This window comes from Rhamphochromis sp. 'chilingali' (genome assembly GCF_963969265.1).
Source record: "Rhamphochromis sp. 'chilingali' genome assembly, chromosome: 2".
Classification (NCBI taxonomy): Eukaryota; Metazoa; Chordata; class Actinopteri; order Cichliformes; family Cichlidae; genus Rhamphochromis; species Rhamphochromis sp. 'chilingali'.
This window is the reverse complement of record NC_137930.1, coordinates 62,653,618-62,676,519: the sequence shown is the minus strand read 5'-3', so window position 1 is coordinate 62,676,519 and position 22,902 is coordinate 62,653,618. Positions and strand designations below refer to the sequence as shown.

Genomic DNA, 22,902 nt, shown 5'->3' with positions numbered 1-22,902 from the left:
GTTGCCCCCTGCTGATCATCACTTAATCTATTTAGGAACAGCATGTTAATTATCCAGATATTAATTAATGAATTAAACAGTTGGGGAGGGGGGTGGAAGTATTAGAAGATAAAGAGAGGCCTTTACAAAAGGCTAACTTTGTGTTTTCATCTTTATTCGCGTCCCATCTCTTTTTGTTCTTCTGCAGCGTTAATCCCCCGTGAATAACAAATGCAAGTAGAAGAGACTTTCATATATTACCTCTGAACAAACAAAAACAGTGCTACAAGAAGGAGAGAAAAAAGAAAAAGACGTTTACACAGAAAGTCAGACGCACATCGAAACAGCAGGGGAGAAGTTTATGACAAGGTTATAAGACACCGGGGAGAAAGTGCGATGCGAGATGAAGTGAAATCTGCTGACAGAAATGTTAACCACAGCTGGAGGGGAGAGAAGGGTTCTGCGGCGCTCACCGTGAGAGCCAGAGCAGAAAGTATTGAATTGTGGCGGGAGCAGCAAAAAGCAGCAGACCTCCCATGGAGGAAAAAAAGGAAAGAAAAGTGAATATAGAGACGGGGTAAAGCGACGCGACATGGTGAGGCTAAGACACAGGTGGGGGGCTACGAGATGTCTGTCCTAAGCTTTGGACACTGATGACATCATCTATGGATGCTGTGAAAGAGCAAATGAGGGTAGGAAAGGCTGGAGACAGCCTTGGGGTAAGAAACACTGTGGAGATCAAATACAAAGAAGTGCAGCTCATCTGAAGAAACAGACTTGATGTTTTGGGGATTGGAGGTGGATCAGTTCACCCAAATTAGACCAAAGGCATAACTGGACTTCAGTAGTACGTGGCTATGCAGGCAGTGTTTGTATTAAGAGTCGAGCTTCGGAGATCTCTCTTAAATGTCAATGAAATTCTGCTCCCAGACCCATTTTAATAAAACATATGCTACATGTTTATGGCTTCCTGTTTTCTGCTCAGTATACTGACAAGTTTTTAGGAAATAATGAAACCAAACCGAGCAATCATAACAAAACAAAGCAAATGTTTTCCCCCCTTTGTTTTCGGGGGCGTTCCCGAGCCTCGATCCACAATTTAGTTTTAGCTTTTCGCAGCTGAGAAGGTCTCACATTCACACTCTAAATCAGCCGTGCTCTTTTGTTTCTGCGACAAGATTGCAGCAGCAATTTTAAAGCAGCAGTCAATGGGGGGAAAAAAAAAATCAAAAATCAAATTAAAATAGCTGTAATGGGGTGGTGTGGCAGAAATCTGAGCGACACTTTGGAGCGTAATAGTCACTGTGCCATCCATGATTAGATGAAACAAAATAAAATAAAATTGAGAAACATTCTTTTCTACTTAGCTTTTTAAAGCACTATCTGCTACAGTTTGAAGTCTTAATGAACGTAATATTTCTGGGAATCTGGACAGAGCAATGCACAAAACAAAAAGTGCAATAAAACTGAGTCACCTTGGGCTCTGGAAATGGTGATGATAGTTTTACAGCCTTGCCATAATGAAAGTAACGTAATAGAAGCCCTGAACAGATTTCTCAAAACAACCTGCATGGCCACATATTATTATACCTCCAAAGCCTCAGTTGATTGATCGTTTGGAGTTGTGTTTTTTTTCTTGATATAAGGTGCAAATCAAAAGAACATCCTCCAAGAGTTTCCACACCACTAGAAGTATAAAAAAAATAGTATTTGCTTTTATAATTCGGATGAACTGACCACGTAATTTCTGATATTTCCCGTCAATGTGAATTATTTTCCTTCAGTGAAATGAGGCACTGCTCGACAGACACCCACATTAACTAATGATAATCAACAGTATTATGGATGGTCCCTGAAAGTGTACACCTCGAAAATGCTCCCATTTTAAAAAAACAAAACAAAAACAAACAAACCTTCATATATTCACATAAACATACTCCACAGACACACAGGTACCAATATATCTGCTGCATGGTATATATGAGGTATAGTCTTTGTCTAATCTTCTACTGCATACAGTATGGTACAGCCCAAACTCTCAACAGTGAAGTACGAGCACAGGAACGACCAACGGGAGCTTGAAATTCAGTCTTTCCACACATTTTTCATCCGCGAAGAGGAAGCTCAGGAAGAGGAAAAAGAAAGTTTCCTATCTACAAGGAGAAACAGTGGACAGGTAAACAGTCACCCAGTATGATTAATGATCGCACGGTTATCACATAGTGACCAAAGTGGGAATCGGGCAGCGTAAGGATTCGTAGCTTCTGTCTCCTGGTGAGTTGAGATATGAGAGGAAAAAAAAAAAAGACCTCACATTCTCTTTGCTGCAACTGAGACTGTCAAAAAGGAGGGGAAAAAAAAAAAAAGTCAGTCAACCTTATAACGGTTCAAAATCAAAACACTGATCTGTTTCATCTTCGCTGCATTTGTGGGGAAAAAACAAAATTAAGAACCCATTTTCTAAATAAAGCTTTGCAAATTGCACTCTGATGTGACACGCGTCCCGGGCTCTTTTTTTTGTTGTCATTTTGAATATTTACATTCAGTAGTTCAGTGCAGGATGAAGCAGAGATAGAAAAAGAAACTCCTTGCAAAGGAGAACCCTTAATTTTTCGACCACCGACACTGAACAGACACCCGGCTGAATCTGATGAGTGATTCTGGCCGTCTTTGTCATTTTGGAACAGCTAAAAGTTCACCCGGGTTCAGCTGCTCTTTGAGCCATCTGCAGTAACGGCTATCGCCTGCCCCCTGCTGTGCAGTCAGTCCTGTTACAGTGGACCCTATCTCTCTTGTAGCGTTTGTGGTTCTACTTTAAAACAAACAAAAACAAAAAAAACAGAGTCCCAGACCCCTCCGTTGCCAGCCCATGCTCGGCGTGGGAGGTGGTTGTTGGTCCGAGGAGTCTTAGAGGGTTTCTTTTGATCGGCACCGTTCTTATCGCAGCTTGAGCTTGAAGGCAGAGATCTCCATGGGATCGAGGGTGATGGTGGTGTTGTTGGCCAGAGGCGTGCCGGAGTGCATCAGAGTTAGTGACATGGGCTGAAGCAGCTGTAGGTCCAGGTTCTTGAACAGAGCCGACACGCTCAGCTGGACAGGGAGAAAAAGGAGGAGAGCTTCAGAGAAAAATACAGACAACAAGAGACTTCTTTTAAGCAAAAGCAACACAGCACAAGATGAACTGAAAAATCCACATCTACAGGAGGCTCATCAACAAAATTGACTACGTAATTATCAGCAGTAAAAAGTGCTGCCAATAAAAAAATTATTTGATCATTGTCAGTGTACTCACAATCAGCGTGGATTCTGTCGCAAGGACTACTTTAATCAACAGATGCTTTGGCAGTCGAGTCAAAATTACTTCTTTTTAAATGTCATTAGGCAGGATAAAAAAAAGTTACATATGACAGAAATAACAATGCAGCTGAACTTAAATATGCTACAAAATAAACCTCTTATCATGCGAAAATGTAGAGTAGTTTTATCCTGCGTGTGAGTTTCAACCCTGACCTGTCCCTGAGTGGTGGTGCAGTTGAATCCGAGGTTCTGAGCTTCGAAGTTGCAGTCCAGCGCGAGACGGTGAAGAATCAAAGCGGTGTATGGAGAGGGAGACAGGGGGTCCTGCTGCTCATATGCAAACACACGAAAAACGAATCAAAGTATGAAATGTCTAAAATAAAGTTTCCACTTTGTGAAAATCGTGTTTGTTTGTTTTTTAAATGTGTCTTTATACCTGGCTCTGGATGCTGCGGAGGTTCACCAGGTGGAGGTCGCAGGGGAGGATGGACTTGAGGGGAGCAAAGGTTTGTAGAGGAGGGATGCCACGTCTTTTGGGCAGAATGGGTAAGGCCAACACCTCATGGTTCAGCATGGCATTGGTCATGTGACTGAGTACAGATGGGAAGCTGGTTGTTGCACTGTCAGTCATCTGCAGGAGGGCAAAGTCAGATTTTAAAACAGTTGTGATAAATGACTGCAGAACTATTACAGCATCTTGAGTCACCTCTAGAGATGCTCTAGTGCCACTACATGAGGGACGGGCTCTAATTACTCTGTCCGAGCAGGAGGCGTATTTCTAATTCTAGTCCAGACAGACACGGTGCTAATCACAACTTTATGATGTGAACATTTAAATCACATGCATCGTCTCTGGCAACACTTCGCCCCCGTATGATCGACAGGTTAGATGGAGAGCCCGATGATAAAACTGCAACCGATGCCTTCCATTCTCTGCCAATGTGCATTCATTTACTTGATAAATGATATCATTTGTTTCTTTCAGTCAGGCTGTCATAAAGATGAACTGGTTTGGCTACAACTGTGAGGTGGAAGGAAGGGGAAAAAACTGGAGCTATGAGCCATAACTAAAGATACAGCTTTACCTCTTGAACTCGGTCACTCAGTAATGGAGAGAGAAAAGAACGTAACAAGGACGAGAGTTTGGCAAAGAAGCCATCGTGCTGAAGGTAGTGGAGTGAGGGGGGGGAAAAAGAAGAAGAGAAGGGAAACAAAATTAGAGAGTGGAGAGGATAGCAAAAAGACAGATGGGCTGGTAATGAGTACTGGAAAACAATATGAGGAAAGGTGTTAACAAATCACACACTGCACCCGACAACCTTGCACAGTCTTTCAATTCCTTGAGCCAGCTATGGTGTGCTGGAAAGACCACCGCTGCTGTCATCTTACAGACCTTGTTACTGGCTGATCTCCTCTCCAGCAGCAGCCGGAAACGATTGGCCGTCTTCTTGTTGTCTTTCAAGCCCTGACCCAGCCCACGATTATCATCCTGCATCAGTCGTCGGTCCATAATCACTTCGAGCTGGCCTGAAGGGAGAGCGGACCAGAGACAACAGCTTGAGCTCAGGTATTGAACTTTCAGACTTGAGTCAATAGATGCAAACACTTTGAGCTATCTGTCATTTAGAAACATTACTAATGATGATAAAAGGACGGATTTAAACGGTTTCACTCTCTGAGAACCTCTTAAGGGAGAAGAGGGAGAGCTAAGTGCTTGAGTCCTAATGCACAGTAAACAAAGAAAAATACCACACGTTTCAAAGATAACTTCCATTAAAAGATTAAATGAAGAAAAATGGCACATTATTGAATAAAATGTAACAGGATACAAACCACTCTCCAGGCTGCTGACACCCAGAGCCTGAGCCGTGTGCAGCGTGAGGCGGTAGTTGCCATCCTGGATGTACGCCTGGCTGGGCATGGGATAGAAGTTGGCTTGCAAGGGCAGCTTCAGGTAGTGTTGGCGAGGCTGCATCTAATAGAAAACAGACGCAACATTTCAAATAAATCTGAATACAAGTTGTTATTTCTCCTTTACTCATGATGCTACTGACCTGGAAGCCATTGAGGTCTGTGTAGAAGACCTCTCCACTCTGGATGTCAGTGACCAGTCGCATGGCCAGCTCCTTATTGGTCTGATCTCTAATGTCCACCATGGTGGTGATGTCTATTGATAAACCATCCACCCCTGAAAATGCGAAACAAGTCAGAGGAAGATGGAAATGTTCACTAAAAACGAGACTTCCTCACGCTTAAAAAAAAGAAAGTCAACAGACTCCAAAAAAAAAAAAAATCTCATTAAATTCTAAATCGTCATTTTGTTAAACATATTGGCTGTTGTTGTATTCTACCATCTGGTGTCTTTAAACATAAAAAGCCTGGGCAAAGCCAATTTGAGCTCAATCCACCAAGCAGTTTTGAGTAGTTACTACCTGGCACATTGTAGATGCGGATGGTTTGTTGAAAGTGCTGGTAGTGTGCCACCACCTCAGAGAAAAGAGGCCCCTCAACAACTCGCACCACAGGTGGCTCTTTCTGGTGGTAAGGCTGAAAGAGTAAAAGGAAGGCGAAACAGTGCGATTTCAAAATGTTCCTCAATGTAATACTGCAGATTTTGAACTTTTCCTCATCTATAGTAAATAATATCATCAAAAGACTCAGAGAATATAGAGAAATCTCTGTGCGCAAGCGACAAAGCCAACAACCAATACTGGATTTGTGTGATCTTCAGGCTCTCAGGCAGCAGTGCATTAAAAACAGGCACGATTCAGTCACTCAGTATGAGCTCAGAAACACTTCCAGAAATCGCTCTCTCTGAACACTGTGCCATCCACAAATACAGGTTCAAGTTTTATCATGCACAGTGTTGGGTTGTTGCTCAAACAATGTATCACATTCTTTACTTGATTCCTTGACAGAGAAGGTATTTGTTACACTACTTGTTAAATTACTTTCTCGTTATTCCATAATATTACCTTGGATGCATTGTCACGGTTGCCAGTTAACAGCATAAATCTACAGACCACAGTTGCACGCACACACACACCAGTCCCTAATCCTGATGAGGACACACTTAAGATTTTTCTTTTAGTTTTTACATACGAAGTCAAAGCTGACAACACAAAGTAAAGTCAAAAACCAACACAAAGAGGCTTCAAAGTGATCGCCACAGTGTTTGTGCTGCAGAAACATGAGCATACAGGAACGGAGGCAACCACCTGACTGCCCTAACCTCTAACCCTAACACTCTGCTGGGGTGGGCTGGGGTCAGCATTCACTCAACTTAAACATCACTCTGTGCTCTTGTCTAGCTTTGTGTTAGCATGTTGTCTCTGCAGATGTTTGCAAAGACATGGAGTTGTGTTAGAATTATGCAGTTGTTTTTGCCCTAGAGGCAGTTTGCACTCATCATTGTCATTTTGTGCAATGAAAATAAAAGCCATGTCCATATCTCCACACCTGAAAATCCAAGCCTTTCACCAGCTGAAAAGTTTTGGTCCATCATGAAATAAAAAAATAACATAAAGAAGACCCAGAACTGTTGAGAAGCTAGAGTGGGACAACATTTATCTCCCAAATGTGCAGAAACTGGTCATCTCTGGTTCCCAGACATTTATACAGGGGAGGCTACACAACAGTAAACATGGCCCAACTGTTTTGAATCCTGTAGTTGGCCTATTTAATTTAAAATAGGCCAATATCTCTTACGAAAGAGTAAAATGTCTCACTTTAAACATCTAAAATATATATATATTATGTACTATTGTGAATAAATTATAGGTTTATGAGATTTGCAAATCGTTGTATTCTGTTTTGGAATTGGGGTTGCAGATACAGTACAGCAACTAAGCTCTTACTGTCTTTAAATCAAGCAAAAATGAAGCAGTACCCAGTCTGCCTGAATTCCTGCCCCGAGCTCCCTGGGACGACACTGTGACAGTATACACAGGGGAGTCTCGATCAAAGGCTTTAGAGAGACAAGTAAACGTGTGACAGAGTCAAGTAAATACCTTTGCTTTTCCATCTGGCAGAAAGAGGTAAGCGCCACTCTTGTCTTTAGAAGGACGAGTGCCGTACACCATGAACTGCATCTGAACCTTCACTTCCTGAGGATCATCCTTGCGTTTGATACTCTGCAGATGAAAACAGAGAGTGAGCAGAAAGGGAAAAAACAATTAGAGAAGAGATTAAAGCTTCTCTCCGCAACAACAAGACATAGCATGTTCACTTTGATCAAACGGGAAGGATTTGTTTACAAATCAAACTCACGGCCTTTTCCTCCACCAGATCAAAGATGAAACAGATCAGTGAAACTTTAACAGATACAAAGTCAAACAGAAGTAAGAGGAGAGGAAATACAAACCTCCAGCAGGCCGGTGGTTCCAGAGAAGCCTAGCGTTAGAGACTGACTGCTGATGTAGAAGGTCTGAGAGTCGGCTTGCTGAGAGCGGACAGGAAGCGGGTCCACAGCTCGGGCGGCAACACCCCGACCAGATAGCCTGAGTAGAGTGTCCGAACGTAGTGTCATGGGTGAGTCCGGAGAGTCATACAGATGGAAAACAGCCAGAGCGAGAGGCGGGAGACGAACCATGAATGTCGCCTGGATCAGGGATTGAGAAAGGTTTTAATTTTGAACAAAAATAAAACACAAACAGCTTGTGTTTTAAAATGCTGGCTTCGTTCTTCGTGTTACACAGGAATGCAAACGTTGACCACAAGGCATTCATTAAAACTTAAAAGCATTTACATATCAGCAACAGTGCTATAATTAAAATCTTATGAGAGACTGTGCTTAAAATGAAAATTCATTAGCCTCTGTTGGTGGAAAGCATTTTTTGGGAAAAAAAACCCATTTAAAATTCAATTACCTTAAGATTTAATAGATTGAGGCAGTTTATTTTTTATGTAATTTTCAATAGCTGAAAAAGAACATCTGTCCTAGTAACAACTTGCAGGTAAATAGAGAAAAAGAAGTAAAACTTTTATTTAGAAGACTAAGTGCTTTTAAAACACACATCATATACTTTACATACAGTACATCCTCTTGGCTTTTCTCTAAAGCAACTTAATTTCTTCTTCAAGACACAAACACAGTGAGCAAAGCTGCACAAACCACCAACCTCACGAGTCTACCAAATGAGCTACAGCTGCCCCAACTCTATGACTCAGCATTTTGTCACAAAGACGACGGCATGTGCAAAAACGTGGCATTTAAAATTTGCCTTTTGTTTTTACTCATGTATGCAGTTATTATCTCGTGGAGTTTCATCCGCTGGCCAAGTTACAGTAAACACACACAGAGAATTAAACTTGTCTAACACTGTAAAATCTATTGTATAAGACTTATACTCACATAAAAGCAAAATATTCCCACTTTAAATGCACAAATGTCCACCTCCTGTATGTTATCAGATAGTAATCCGATCTAACTTGGCAGCTTTTCAATGTCTTTATAGCTATTCTCTTTTCAGTTGAGCATAATGACTTCGTATTGTGTTGTGAGTCTGTTCTGTGGTTCTAGAGAGTCTCTGTGTACTACTGTGCTACTGATATGCCAATATACGGCAGACGGTACAGAAGCCTGCAGACCAGGACCACCCGACACAGGAACAGTTTCTTTCCCCTTGCCATCTCCCTTCTTAACAGTTGACCTGTCACACTGCTCCCACTGCCAGACTGCAGCTGCACCTCATGTACATTTTGTAGTATTCATTCCACCTCATTCATTTCTGTATTTTATGTATATAAGTTAGATTCGTTATTTATAGTTGGTTTACACAGCTTTGTGTATGTATGTGTAATGTGTATATATAGACACGTGTGTGTGTGTGTGTGTGTGTGTTTTACATTGCTGTGCTTGAGAGCCACCATCCACCGGAACCAAATTCCCTGTATGCGTCTGCACATATACTTGGCCAATAAACACGATTCTGATTCTGATTCTGATATCGCTATGCAGAAACCAGCATCCAAATGAAGTCAGTGCCTTACCTCAAACACCTCTGCACTCATCTGACTCGCAGAGCTCCACTGAGCACTCAGCTGTACGGGAAGCGTCTGTCCATCCTCAGTAAGCACCCGAACCCTGACTGTGTTAACCAACACGGTCACCGCGCATAGCCTCTCTCGCTCAACTGGGTTGAACATAACCAGGTACCTGATGGGGAGGGGGAAAAAAAGGGGAAAAAAAGGAAAAAGCAATTATGAGCACAGGATGGTGTAGGAGTAGGTGAAAGAGAAGGCGGGGGGGATGAAAGATGCAAGATGATGCAGATAATACCTTGGTCCTGCAGGGTCCAGCTCGATTAAAGTGCGCTGAGGCATAGAGTCTTGAGTAGCACGCCTGTCATCCTATAGAAGGAAAATATAACACAGAAAGCACAGTGAATATTCAAGAACACACAAATATACAGGTCCGTTTGTTTTTTGTACGTGAAGTTTGCATTTACCGTCTCCAGAAAAGGCTCCGTCTGGTAAAAGCGATAAAACTCTTTGTTCTTCATCACCAGGAAATGAGCAGCATTAATGATCACTCTCTTCAGACCAATAAGTGACCGCAGTAATCTAGGTAGGATGAGAAAGAATGAAAGTGCTGCACTTCAAGGAGACACCTTCTTATTTGCAACACATTTGTATCGAACAGGCCAGTCACAAGAGACTTAAGATTAAAAGCGAGATGGTAATCGTCCTAACTCCCTTCGTTTCTTACTTGGTGCCGTAGTCGATGACAACATTTTCTTTTGCTGTGCCAGTTATGGCGTCGTGATGCTGGAAGAGGCCAACGGAGCGCCTGGCATCCACTAGCAGGGAATAATCCGAAACCGGGTAACGCCCTGCCATGCCCGCATGCCTAGCATTTGCAACTGCCAGGCTGTAGAGGATCTCTGCCCCCCTGAAGGACAGTGACATATAGTTATCACGAGGGACACCTTTAAAGTACCTTTAGTCAGCTAAAGGTGCGTTCACATTATCTGACTACAGCAGTGGCCAAACTATAAGATCTCTACTGATTCATCACAAAAATTTCCAGTTGGACTTTAAGTTTTTGATGGTTTAGTGAATAGGCACAGTGATTGGTTAGAGAGCAAAAGGACCAATATTTTTTTCTTTTTTTTGACTGTGAGCAAGTGTCAACTGACATTCTCGATACAGAACTTGGTCAAAAACATTTGATGCTGCATTTTGTTCTGCAGGTTAATTTGTATAGCAGAAGTTAAAGACACAGGTAGGTCCCTTTACACTGGAGTCCACACCTTAATTTTTTTGCAGTGCAAAATAGTCCTTTCCAAAATTTGTCCAAATAACCAGTAGAGGATAACCAACACATCCCCAAATCTGAAGTCAGCAATATTAGTGATTAAATCTGCCTTACCTGAGATGGGACTCTATGACGCGGTCCATACTCTTGTAAAAGGGTCGGGAGGTAAAATAACCAGTCCAGTAGTGGTCTTCACGGTCTGCGTAGGCAAAGAAATCTCCACTGAGCACCGGGTAGCCTGCCGGCCTGGATCCCTGGGCCACGCCGTTTGTTTTGTATACGGCGTTGAAGTAGTCTGTGAGAGTCCCAAATTGTGCCTGAGGAGCCGATTGACATGTAATTTAAAAAAAAAAAAAAAAAAAAAAATGGGCGCTTTCAAACACATCTGAACACAAGAAATAAAAAGCCTTTCAACATTAGGCATGTGCCTTTCATCTTACATGACATCTTCTGCACCAGACATCAAGTCGTGACAGATTCTTTGTTCTGTCAGCAAGTTAAAATACCACTGCATGATTCATTACCATGAGAAAGGTTGAATGCTGAACTACTTGGTACACTACACACTGAGATGGAAGAAGAAGATGAAATACAGGAGGGAAGGGAAAAAATATTTCGCTATAAGATTTGTGACAGTTGACAAATAAATTTCTCACTTGTACATGCATCTCAGGGTGAGAATTCATGTAGTCAAACAGCTTCTGGTAGTTGATATACTGCTGATCCCACTCAAGGGCTTTATCATAGCGGAAGTCATCCCCCAGAGGAACAAGGAGCACCTTACTGCGGTAGAGTTTCGATTTTTTACGGTACTGATCCAGGAGCAGCTGTGCCCTGATTGAGGAAAAAAAGGCAGAGGGGACACTTAGGACATATTTCTTGGCATCCAAGCTTCTATGCTTTGCATAAGACACTTTTCTAGGAAATCACTATGACCTTGGAAAGAGGAAAGTGGAACGATGATCAAATTACCCCTGGAGGTATTCTCCACAGAAACACCTCTCTGAAAAAAATCTTTAGGTCCTTGAAAGGCTGCTTAATGTTACTGCAAGAGCATCAGTACTCCATGTCCCAGATTTGCTAAAGGTTGAGAGCCAAAGGAGCAACAGACACAGCATGGACAATCATTTTTACTCCTTACCTTATTGCATATTGATTTTTTGTTCCTGTCAGGCTGAAAAATTTGAAGAGGAACTTATTTAAATAACTCAGGCAGGATGATTATTTCTAATTGCACTAGTAGTTAATGTAAGAGTTGTCTGTCTGTCACGTTCTCTCCTTTAACTTTAATCAATAAATGAATAAGTGCTTCTTTTAACTGAGATGGCAAAGCTGCAGTCATTTCATTTATGCCTAGTTAGTCGGGTTCAGGCAGTCAATAATGGTATGTTCCTCTATACATTCGGGTGGTCAGTTTTTAGATTTATATAGTTAATACAGTGTGTGTTACAAAAAATGTTTTGGGGTTGTTGTTTTTTTTTTTATTAATCTTTGGATGACTGTTTTCTGACCTATCAGGATTTATCCAGCAAACAGCTATCAGCACTTCCAAGGCCACACCTGGTCCAACCAATTTCTGACCTAAGATTTTGCTCTAATGTGTCATAACATATGAACTCTCATTCCGCTGTCATTCCTTGGTCTGAACTGTCCAGCTGTTCCCTGAGAGAAACATATGTGACGCAGCACGATAAACGCCAGCCAAAGACGCAGATTGAGGATCCCAGCTGTGACCAGGGCCAGTCAGCCAGTGAAATCTGCCCCATTGGATATCTATCTTTAACCTGTTGTGATGATGCTGTGTGGATTGTGATTGAATGAGTTGTAAACCCAGTTTCAATCGTTTACAAATGTGCTACAAATGAATATTTATCCATTTCTATCTTTACTAAACCACAATAACTAAAATGAATTAAATCTGTTTTAACATGTTAATCTACAGGTTTTACATTTTAAACATTTTTTTAAACTGGACTTTAGCCTGTTTTTTGTTCCGTGCCGCATCACATGGACTGTTTTGCTCATTACTGAAATTACTCGTTTTTAAAGTTTATTTAAAACTTTTCAGTGTACTCTGAGCTTTTTGTACAGCTTAGTAAATCTGGCCCCATGTCTGGTTCCCTCTGTTCATCCAACCTCTCTGACTATTGTTACTGGCACAACTTCAAGCTGAGTTTATTTTTAAAGGGACCATTAAAGAAAATAGAGTTGCAACAACAGCGAAACAACCTGGGCTGTGTGTTGCTGGGCTGAAAAGCAGCACAATGTCAAAAGTTACATATTATACTCTAAACAAAAATGCTTGTTTTTTGCATGTTATGCAAAAAACAAGCATTTTAGTCTACTCCAATTTTTTTTATGTAAAGGTCAGAACAATATACTGAGCAGAGTATGTTAGAGCTGTAATTTACAGCTGTCATGAACAGAGTTGGTCAAGTTACTTGAAAGTAATAATTAGTTACTAATTACTGATTACTTCTAATTAGTTACTCATTATTTATCTACTTTTTAAAAACATGATACACAACCTAAATATTAGGGGTGCAACGATACACAAAATTCACGGTTCGGTTCGGTTCGATACTTTGGTGTCACGGTTCGATATTTTTTCGATACAAAAAAATGTTCATGCATTTTTAATTTGTCATTTATTAAAATTATAAATATATATTTTAACTCAAAAGTACAGTTTTTGAATTTAACCCTAACCCTTGTGCGTGTTTTTTATTTTGACAGCGAATGCGCACCTGCGGACCACTTATGTGCAGCCCTGGTTATTTAGCTCATCATATTGCAACCACAGAAATTCTTTTGTCCATGAAACCATAAAGCTGCACTTTCTTTTTGCCTTATAGTCTGATTTGTCATAACTTCTCCGTTTTGTGGTAAGCTTTTCTTTGGCTGTCACTTCTTCACCCTGACCTGTCTTATTTGGCTCAGCAGAACTGAAATGCTTTTACACACTCACTCACATAAGCTCAGCGATTCTCTGCACGATCAACCTCTCACATGTTTAAGCTTGCTGCGGGAGATTTCACTTGTCATGTTTGCATAGTAAGCTAACGATTAATAAGACGATGTCAGAGGAATTGGTGCACAAATTATCATCACTCACAGATCAGTGCTGTCGCTCTCTATACACAGTTCGCACGATTGCAAAGTGAAAGCAAAAAAACAAGCGCAAATTCAAACGCGACTTCAATATGTCACATATTGACAGTGGCTCACCGATGCCAATGACATAATTACCCAGCTACATTTCCGAAAGAATGCAAAAGCATTGACATATATTTTTCCTACAATAGCCCGACGGGCAGGGAAGAGATAGATTTTGGTAGCCCGACTGAAAAAAATCGCTAGCTCCGGGACGTCGGGCTAGCGATATTGCAAGCCCTGTATCTGATTGAGGAATCACTCATCTTTGGAAAAGAGAGTTTATTACAGAGAAATGTCTCTTTCCAAAATAAAAGCTATACTATCCGCTTCTTCTGGGCTATATTCTCAGCAGCATAAGGAGAATCATGTGCTAACAGCTGTCTAAATGGCTAAAGTTAGTAGCATGCTTGCTTTTTTTTGTTTGCTTCCACTTGTCTTTGCACTACGATGATGTCGGCATAAATGTGCAGTCATATTCGTTGTGTTCCCGCTAGTGCTTTCAGGTTAATCTCGTTGAAATTACCTTAACGCCACAACACGGCAAATCTCCGTTAACGAGCTACCGCCGATCACTCCATGCATGGGGCTAGACGGCCAACACGTTAACGAGCTAACTGCGCTAACACACTAGTTCACACCAATGTAATTGAGCGTTGCATGGCACATTCAACATACTGTTTTACTTTAGTCCATGACTCGCTTACCTTCAGGGTCATACTTCACATGAAAACCAAAATAATTCCAAACGCCAGATCTGAATGACGTTCAATTTGCCTGTTGCAAGGAGAGCTTAACTTCTGTCTCGCTAGCTTGCCCTGCGCTCTTCCTTCTGACTATGCTGTCTGTGTTGAGCGCTCAGTGGATCTGCGCTCGACAGTGCAGCCTAGGCGGAGTAGTCGAACACAGATTCACTGAGCGCTCAACACAGACAGCATCGTCAGAAGGAAAATTGATAAAATAAATTACAAATGTTGTATTGTTCGATACATATGCGTACCAAACCGAAAGCACTGTATCGAATGGTTCAATATCGATACGAATATCGTTGCACCCCTACTAAATATGTAATAAAGCAATGGACCTTTCAGCCCAGTTCTATTTTATTCGACATAATCCATCATATAAAATTAAATCAAATCAAAAAGTCTCTTTTCGAAAATTGTTTTATCAGTTTTAATCTTTTAACTTCATGCACATTGCATCAAGCAAAATTTAAATGATATGCAACAGTGTTTGACTTGAAGAAATTTGTTTTAACATTTATCAAACTTAAAGTAATGTCAGACGTCGCATGCTCGAACGTCATAGTCGTGAGACACTCTCACAGATGACCAAAAAAATAAAAAAAAATAAATAAATAAAATCACAGTTTAGTAATGCAGTAATGCAGCATGCTTATGGGAAAGTAAAAGTAATCCAATTACTTTTTTGCAACAGTAATCCCTTTACTCATTACTTGAAAAAGTAACCGGATTACAGTAACGTGTTACAGCCCATATATGGTCATGACTCACTCATATATTCTGCAAATCTCTGTCCATTTGTATACTGAGCCATTAAATAACAGCATGTTCATTATTGATTATTCTGCTAATACATCACTTGTCTGATCTACAGATCTAACCCAGAAAAAAATTAAGCATGAAATCTTTTGCTCCACGGTGAGCATCCACAAAGTGAAGACTTACCTCTCTGCTACGTTGGCTTCCACAATAGTTTTTGGTGGCACTTTCCAGGGACAATTTATCCTTCCGCCTGGTAGCCTCTTGAAGTCAAACTGGCAGCAGATCTTTGGATCAGGTCCACAGGTGTGAGGTACATCATAGCTATAAAAGGGCATCATGTGGCAAAAGATGTCTGTGTTTGACCCCATGTCTGTTAGGGTGGCAAAGTAAGGACAACAAAGCACTAGCATGAGAAATACTGACAGAAAGAACACATTTTGCTCTGCGCAAAGATGATCACACACATATCAGTGCTTCTAGAACTGCTATCAGTTTAATTTTCAAAACCTAGCACTGGTTAAACACTGGACAGTATTTAATTACAGAGCAAATCTCCCTAAATAGTGACAGTAACATATTGATATTATCTGGCATATCAAATTTTTCAAATTAAAATCTAATGAACAATAATCTTTGGCAGACATCCAGTTTAATCAGAAAAAATAATGACGGCAGCTCTTCTGAGGCCATTTTCCACTGGTTGTCCTTCCAAAAATTCCTCTTTCAAATGCCATAACGAGTGCCATGACTCATTCGGCAATGAGCTTAACAAAGACAAGCACATGAATCAGATGACATCAGCTGTTATGGTCCACTCACCCCATGCCTGCCTCCACATAAACTCCAGATTTCGGGTGGAGGCAAAATGTTTTTTAATGGAGTAGTGGATCCTCTGGATGAGCATGCTGGTCAGGTTGGCCCTCTTCAGTAGATAGGGCATAGTAGCACTGTGACCAAACGGGTCTACAGCCCACCCGCTGCAAGGAGTTATACCTATGACAGCAAGCAGGAAGCAAAGTATTTCAGGTTTATGCTTGGATAAAAGAGGAATACATCTTATGGGAAATCACTCTTCTCAGTGGGATGCAGTGAAAGTAGCACAAAGCATCTGAGCACCCACTGAGTTAGAGGCTACATCTGCTGCATGTAGGATGATGAGCTAGGATTTCAATACTAAGCAGTGTGAGGAGTGATAGAATTTTACATTTTTACTAGAATGAAGGCAAAAGCCCTTAAATTTCAGAGACAGTATGAAACTTTTTGAACTTTACATAAACATTACTCTGAATATAAATGATATCCGCTGAATAATAATAAAATGTCTTGAAGGATTGTTTACCTAGATTACTCTCCAGCCACTGATGCCCTTCAATGAGCTGGTCTATCATGGCAAAGTAATGGGCATTGGCTTCATCCGTCATCACCCAGCCTCCTGTCACAATCTCTAGCTGTCCTCCGAGGATCAGTCTGTTAAAAAGAAAGGATTAAGACAGCAAGGTGAGGATAATCCAGCCCTAAAGAAGGAGAGTCACATTAAGGAGATAATGAGCTATTTTTAAGATTTCACAGTCTAACATATTGTACTTAGGGCCAGTCTACATCAAAGAAATCTCACTGAATTCTCTGCCTTTTATTTTTACTCAAAAACAAAGCTGTGTGCTTCACAAAGCTATGACTAACTTGCGCATTGCCTCCTGTTTGTGTACATCTGCAGTCTCCCACCACTTGGAGAAGAATGAAATCTCAGACCAGATGAACTTCCTGCGAGGATCCTCAGCCAGCTTCACCACCATGTTGTTTAAAATATGTTGCGTCTGGTCTGTGAAATACTTGTCAAAAGTCTTGACCCAACCTAACAACACAAGAGGACAAATCTGGGCAATCTGCACAGCCACTGGCAAACATTCATACAAATTACACTGTGAAATAATTCACTCCTACCAATGCTTATCCAAACAGAGCTAATACAAAGCCGTGAAGAAAGCGCACGCAAAGAGACTCAGTGCTGGATTGTCACGGATCAAAAATAAAACTTATGTTTTATTCAACTAGAGCTGTTCGCCTCTACAACCTTTTTAGTAAAGTGGTTTCTAAGAAAAGTGACTAAAAAGCACTCTCTTTGCATTTTAAATGTGCAATAGTTAGTATACTGCAGCCCACAAAGCTCCTCTAGGATATCTCTTTTGCATGTTGTAATCTAATACATTTTATAGCGACTAAAGTTCCACATCATGTGGGAAATATGCAGAATCAGAAGAAATGCATTAGAGGTGAACAGAAACTTCCCTAGTTGACTGCTTACATTAAGACAATCGTTTTTTTGCATGAAAGGTTTTCTGAAATTTCTATGTCTAACTATGCGAATGAGACATTACCTATCAAGCTACGTGCCAATTTGCATACAGAAGAGAAATGTAAATATTGGAAACAGTCAGCTTCAATACTTCAGTACTGATTCAATACACATCTGTGTAATAATTTTGATCACATATTACAACTTAAAAGCCTTTTAAAGAGGTGATCTGAAATGAAGCTCATAAATCAGAAAGTATTGGGGAAAAAGTACTGTCACTTTTCGACACGAACATATCATTTTAGAGAGGAAATGCTCGCTAACATAGACCCTGGATGACATATGAACCTTTAAAATATGGAGAGGAATAAAACTGTAAAGTCTGGCATATGTGGAGTGTGTGAGTGGAGTATGACCAAAACAATGACCTTTAAAGCTACGCATTGTAAAATTTCATACATTTTTACTAGGAACTAGTATTTCAAATAGCAGATATCACTATGAAAATTCTCCATTTATCTACTGACATTAGGGCAGTTATTTTGTTGTATTACAATTTTTCTGAAATGTCATTTTGCAAATTAGGTACTATTCTATTCAGTATACACTAATTTCCATAAATAAGCAATAGACAAAGTGTTGACAAATAAACACATTTAGTGTTGTGGAAAGCAAACGAACACCGTTTCTTTCACATTGTTACTTTAAACTCTGGATTCTCCAAAGTGCAGGACCCTATCCGCTGGGTCACCTTGAGCGCAGCGAAAGAGTGCACTGCCTTCCTTCCTACTTTCTCCACTACTTTTAATTTAATTGATCCACAGCTCATTTCATACCGTGACTCCCTTCAAACTCAACTTTTCCATCCTAGTCATCACAGCAGACTAAACCTTCTTTTTATATATTCCTGGTTTCAAAAAGAACACCTCCATAATAATTTTAAAAAAGCTTTAACCTAGCACAAAATGACAACTTCCAAGAAAATCATGCGCTGCCTCCTGCATTCTCGCTACAGGAAGCTCCCTCACCAAGTGAAGCACAATATTCCCCGTTGTGCAAATGTGTTTGAAGTCTACTCCTTGCTGTGTGTTCCATGTGAAAAAGGATAATTGTAGAAAAAAATCCCAATCTGACTCTTACAAAACTGTTCAAAGTTCATTTGTGAAGCTTAAACAGCTTCAAGTGTTTGATATGTGCCTTTTACTCACTCTCTAAATTGGCATTCAGTCATCAAAACCTTCGCAAACCCCATTTTAAACTCTTAATATCAGTTTTCTGCTTTAAGAGAATTCAGATAAGATCTGCTTTCATGTCTCTTCAATAAGAGCTGAGATTATTTCTGTAACTAAATCACCAGTCTAGCTGGATACAACACATGTTTATAACTTTTCAGCAAAGTTTTAAATAATGCAATTCAGAATGAAACCTATTCCCACTGCTGATGGACAAAATTTCCAGGTCTTTCTGGCCTGTCAACATATCAATAACTGTCAAGTTATCAAGCATGTGGCACAGGCGGGTAAACAAACTTAATGGAAATGTCAGTCTAAAATATAATCTCAGCCAATCCCATCTATGAATTGTTCCAGTTTTCCATTGGCAATATCTTCCTAATTCCATTGTTTGTTGCTAAGCCGTCAATCATATCAGCATTATGCTAATAATAATGAGAACAAATGAATCCAATATTGAATGAATTTTGCATCCCTACAAACTAGCCTCCCACTCAGTTAAGTCCTAAAGTACCAAACTATTGAAACAAACTGCTCAGACGTCTTTTAGACTGTCTCACAAAAAACAATCTGATGCAGAAGCGCTCGGTTATGTTCAGTAAAGTTTACGTAACTCACCTGGATCATTGTGCGAATGAGGGACCACAAATACTTGCAGTGGTTCGTTATCCCACTCATTAGGTTCATAAGTGATGTCAAAGCCCTGCTTCCATACACCACCATCAGGGTTGTCAAATTTGAGGAGGGAGTACACATCCAGCATCTAAAATAAAACAATTAGCGCTCCCTGTTAAGACCCCAAAAATATTCTTAAAGTTTTTTTTGTTTTTTTACAGTAGCTACAACAACACAAAAGTCCTGGCCAACCTGGACGTCTGGTTGATCTCTGTTGCCTACAGCAAACTGACAATCCTGCGGCTTAACAGCAAGGAAAGTGGGACGACCATCGAAGGGTAGGACCCAGGAACCGTTGGCACTTCTGAATGGCAGGTGGCCACTGGGAGAGACAGCTCCTGTGTCTGTGAGCTCCATTACAGAATCCTTTATGTGGCTGATGATTTGATGGTTTTCCTCCAGGAGCTGCTCCAGCTGCTCAATCCTGTTCTGCAGGACTGAAATTTGGCTCTAAAAACAGACACAAAAATATGGATTAACACAAGAGATCAAACTAGCATTCTTCTGCTCTATTAGTGTAGTCAAGTTATAGCTTTAAGAGTAAAAAGCAGATGATTTAGAAACGTCAACAAAGGAGTGTAGGACATTTAAAATATATCAACCAGTAAATAACTATATTATAACAAATGCATGATTGGAGGTGTCCATTTATATGTAAATTTAAAAAAAAAAAACAGGGTGAAACATATTTAGACTAATTAGCAGTCGGGCCTTAGAGGCAGGAATGTTTCTTATCATGACTTAAGGCTTGTAGTATATCACTGGAAAAAAAACAGTAAAATAAAATCAGGACAAATGTGCTATAATAAAAGCTGCAGAAAGGGTCATTACTCTTACCCGTGGAAAGTTCCCGCCGCTCTGTCGCCGTGCAGGGTCATGTTGGACTCGATCCAACATCAGATAAAGTGAGAACACAGCCACACAGAATATGGCCCCTCCACACACCGTCACCTGTTTCCTCAGCTTCATCCTCCTCTGAAGCGATATTCTTTCCAGGCTTTCAATTTTTTTTTAAAAATGACCTTGACTGAAGTTTAGGGTTTTTTTCAGTACAGAGGAAAAGGTCCAGAAAATTGGAATGCAATCATTTACAATAGAAAAGATAAAGAGGAAGAAAAAAAAAAAAGGTTGGAAAATAACCAACTAGACCAGTATTAATGGTTCAGTTCCACTCCTGTGATGCTTCCAGCCTCCACTCACCATGTTGGAGACCACAGTGAAGAGGTTACAGCAGCAGTAGCAGTGGACAAGGGTACTAAATCAGTAATAGCTGGCAAGAAGTCTGACAGCTCTGGCCAAACCACAGCCACCGGTGGTCTCCTTCAAAGTGGCCCTTGTGCTCAACCATCCAAATCAATGAGATTGCAGGAAAAGAAAAAAAAAGTGCCACACAGAAGCGGTTCAGACAGGGAACCTAGTGTACCCACAGCATGATGCGTGTTGCTGTGGGCCTGCTCTCTTGGTCCAGTCCCTTTTCCACGGCAGAGTCTAATCCACTACAGCTAGAGTCCCCTTTTTCTCAGTTGGCCCCAAGGGCCGTAACAGTTTGCACACTAGGCAGTGAAAGTGTAAAAGAGCAGGCTGTGGAAGAAAAGACCAACTTGGCTCTGAACAGCAACTTTGTTTTTTTCTAGGTTTTTTGTTAGCTTTTTTTAATCAAGCCCAAACTGTTCCCAAAGCAGCTCCAGGAATTACAATGAGACAAATGTCATTCCTCTCTCAGCAGCAGAGTCACTGCATATCCAGTGTGGCAACATGGACAGCGAGTCTGTCCTTGATCACAAGTGCCAAGTTGAAATCACATTAGAGGGTCTTCTTCAGCTGTTAGGGAAATTTTAGATTAATAAAACTTGCAAAATAGACATTTAGCCAAACTTTTTAAGAGACAGGGTGTCACTGAGCAAAAGAAGCACTAGTAAAGAGGTCTCTGTTAGAAGATATTTCTTTCTGGATCTGACAAGTAAAGCTAACAAAGGGGGAGAAAATCCATCCAAATAGAAAGCCCCAGGTTTCCTTACAGCGGTAACGGGTGTTGCTTTCCTCTGTGCAAATCCACGATCATAATCCGGTCCCTTTGTACGCTGGGACTATTTTAGAATTAGCGCAAGGACTTTGGATAATGACCTTGCACTTTTATTTGCTAAGACTGACTGGAAAAACAAGAAAGAAGATTCTTCCTTAGACTATCTGGGCCAGAGTACATCCCACATGAAAGGGTTTATTTATTGGGAAGCCCGACGGAGCATACCACAGTCCCTCATTCATGTGACAACGTGGAAATGCAGAGCTGATCCTAAGGCTGTTCACATGACGACATATAAAGAGTTAGCTTCTAGAGAAGCTATCACAGTCTATGCGTGTATGTACATGTAAAATCAAATCCTCCCTAAATTGCACGTTTCGTTATACTGACTGAGGGTTGACGCGTGTGATAAGGTTTAACTTGAAAGACTTTTGCTATCCCCGGGCAGCTAGCCAAAAGACACTTGGTTGCTTTAAACTTAAGCGCAGTGAAATATTTGTATACGGAAATTATTTCCCACAAGCTCAGACAGACGACAGCAGATTCTTCAAAAAATAATTAATATTTTAGCCACTCTAACGGAGACTGTCAAACTTTAATTACCATACTTACTGCCTAACGTTAGAAATTACGAATAAAAAAAGCTAGCGCTAGCTGTCAAATGTACCATCAGGTTACGTCTACTAGAAGCTCTGTGAACTCGATTCAAGTGTCGGAAAAGGGTTAGTATGAGGACTGCAAAGGAAGCTACTGATAAATTAGGATAAACAGCTGTTACATCTGTCGTTTTGTTCCGCTGAACATTTATGTCGGTGATTACGGGCGATAGCAAGTATTGACTGATAACATTAAGACAATACGTGGCTGATATTTCTCTGCTAACCGCTCACTTTTGCCCGAAACCTCGACTACCGTTTGCGTATGACCTTGGCACCTTGTCTCATAATGATAAAATCTGACGTTACCCATGAAAGGAAAGTATTCCGGAAGAGTGTAAAGCCCAGCAGTGTACGTGGATTTAGCTGCAGGCTGACAGATTACCTAAACTAGCTTAGCAGCTAGCGCCGCTGAGCAGCTGCTGCAAAGGCTGATGGGAGGAAAGGGGGTGTGTGCTGCTGACTGACCAGCATCTTGGGTAAAATAAACATTTAGAAAGTAGCTTTTTCTATTTTAAAAAATCCATTCATCCATACTCTTCCGCTTATCCTTGTCCACATAAATTAAAATATTTTTACATTTTATACTGTTGTACAGGTACAATTTTTGTAGGCTTTGATCCGTTATCTATTTAGCCGTATCTACTGAAATTAGATCCAGGGTCGAAATCAAAGACAGGTGCGATTTTAGGGAATCTTGAAACTGAAACTATACTGAAACTGGATTTTAAATGTACAGTGGTGTTTCCACCATTTGCCTATAGCTTCCTGCACAGACAGGCACCTGCAGGTTTTTGAAGAATCATGGGGGAATCTCCAAACAGTGTT

General features: G+C 40.7%; 1 protein-coding gene across 1 annotated transcript; it reads right to left on the bottom strand.

The window, feature by feature from the left end:
• Nucleotides 1-137: 137 nt before the first annotated feature.
• On the bottom strand, nucleotides 138-22,504 carry man2a2 (mannosidase, alpha, class 2A, member 2). The gene is made up of 23 exons (XM_080874982.1): nucleotides 22,384-22,504; nucleotides 20,233-21,216; nucleotides 19,588-19,845; nucleotides 19,339-19,483; nucleotides 16,876-17,047; nucleotides 16,535-16,662; nucleotides 16,015-16,188; nucleotides 15,379-15,565; nucleotides 11,191-11,368; nucleotides 10,649-10,851; nucleotides 9,986-10,168; nucleotides 9,726-9,840; nucleotides 9,557-9,627; nucleotides 9,268-9,433; nucleotides 7,640-7,876; nucleotides 7,287-7,409; nucleotides 5,709-5,823; nucleotides 5,331-5,464; nucleotides 5,110-5,251; nucleotides 4,670-4,803; nucleotides 3,713-3,907; nucleotides 3,490-3,603; nucleotides 138-3,069 (listed from the first exon to the last, which is right to left on the bottom strand). The coding sequence occupies exons 2-23, from the start codon at nucleotides 20,362-20,364 to the stop codon at nucleotides 2,917-2,919; spliced, it is 3,459 nt and encodes a 1,152-aa protein (XP_080731108.1). The 5' UTR covers nucleotides 20,365-21,216; nucleotides 22,384-22,504; the 3' UTR covers nucleotides 138-2,916.
• Between the last annotated feature and the right edge of the window lie 398 nt (nucleotides 22,505-22,902).

What these genes read in the sequence shown, in the direction of transcription:
- man2a2 (XM_080874982.1), bottom strand. Translation starts at nt 20,364, where the DNA reads ATGAAGCTGAGGAAACAGGTGACGGTGTGTGGAGGGGCCATATTCTGT. An exon ending in GCGGCGGGAACTTTCCACGG is followed by an intron (nt 19,846 to 20,232) that starts GTAAGAGTAATG and finishes GTCTGTTTTTAG; the next exon opens with AGCCAAATTTCAGTCCTGCA. An exon ending in ACCCTGAGATGCATGTACAA is followed by an intron (nt 10,852 to 11,190) that starts GTGAGAAATTTA and finishes TCGGCTCCTCAG; the next exon opens with GCACAATTTGGGACTCTCAC.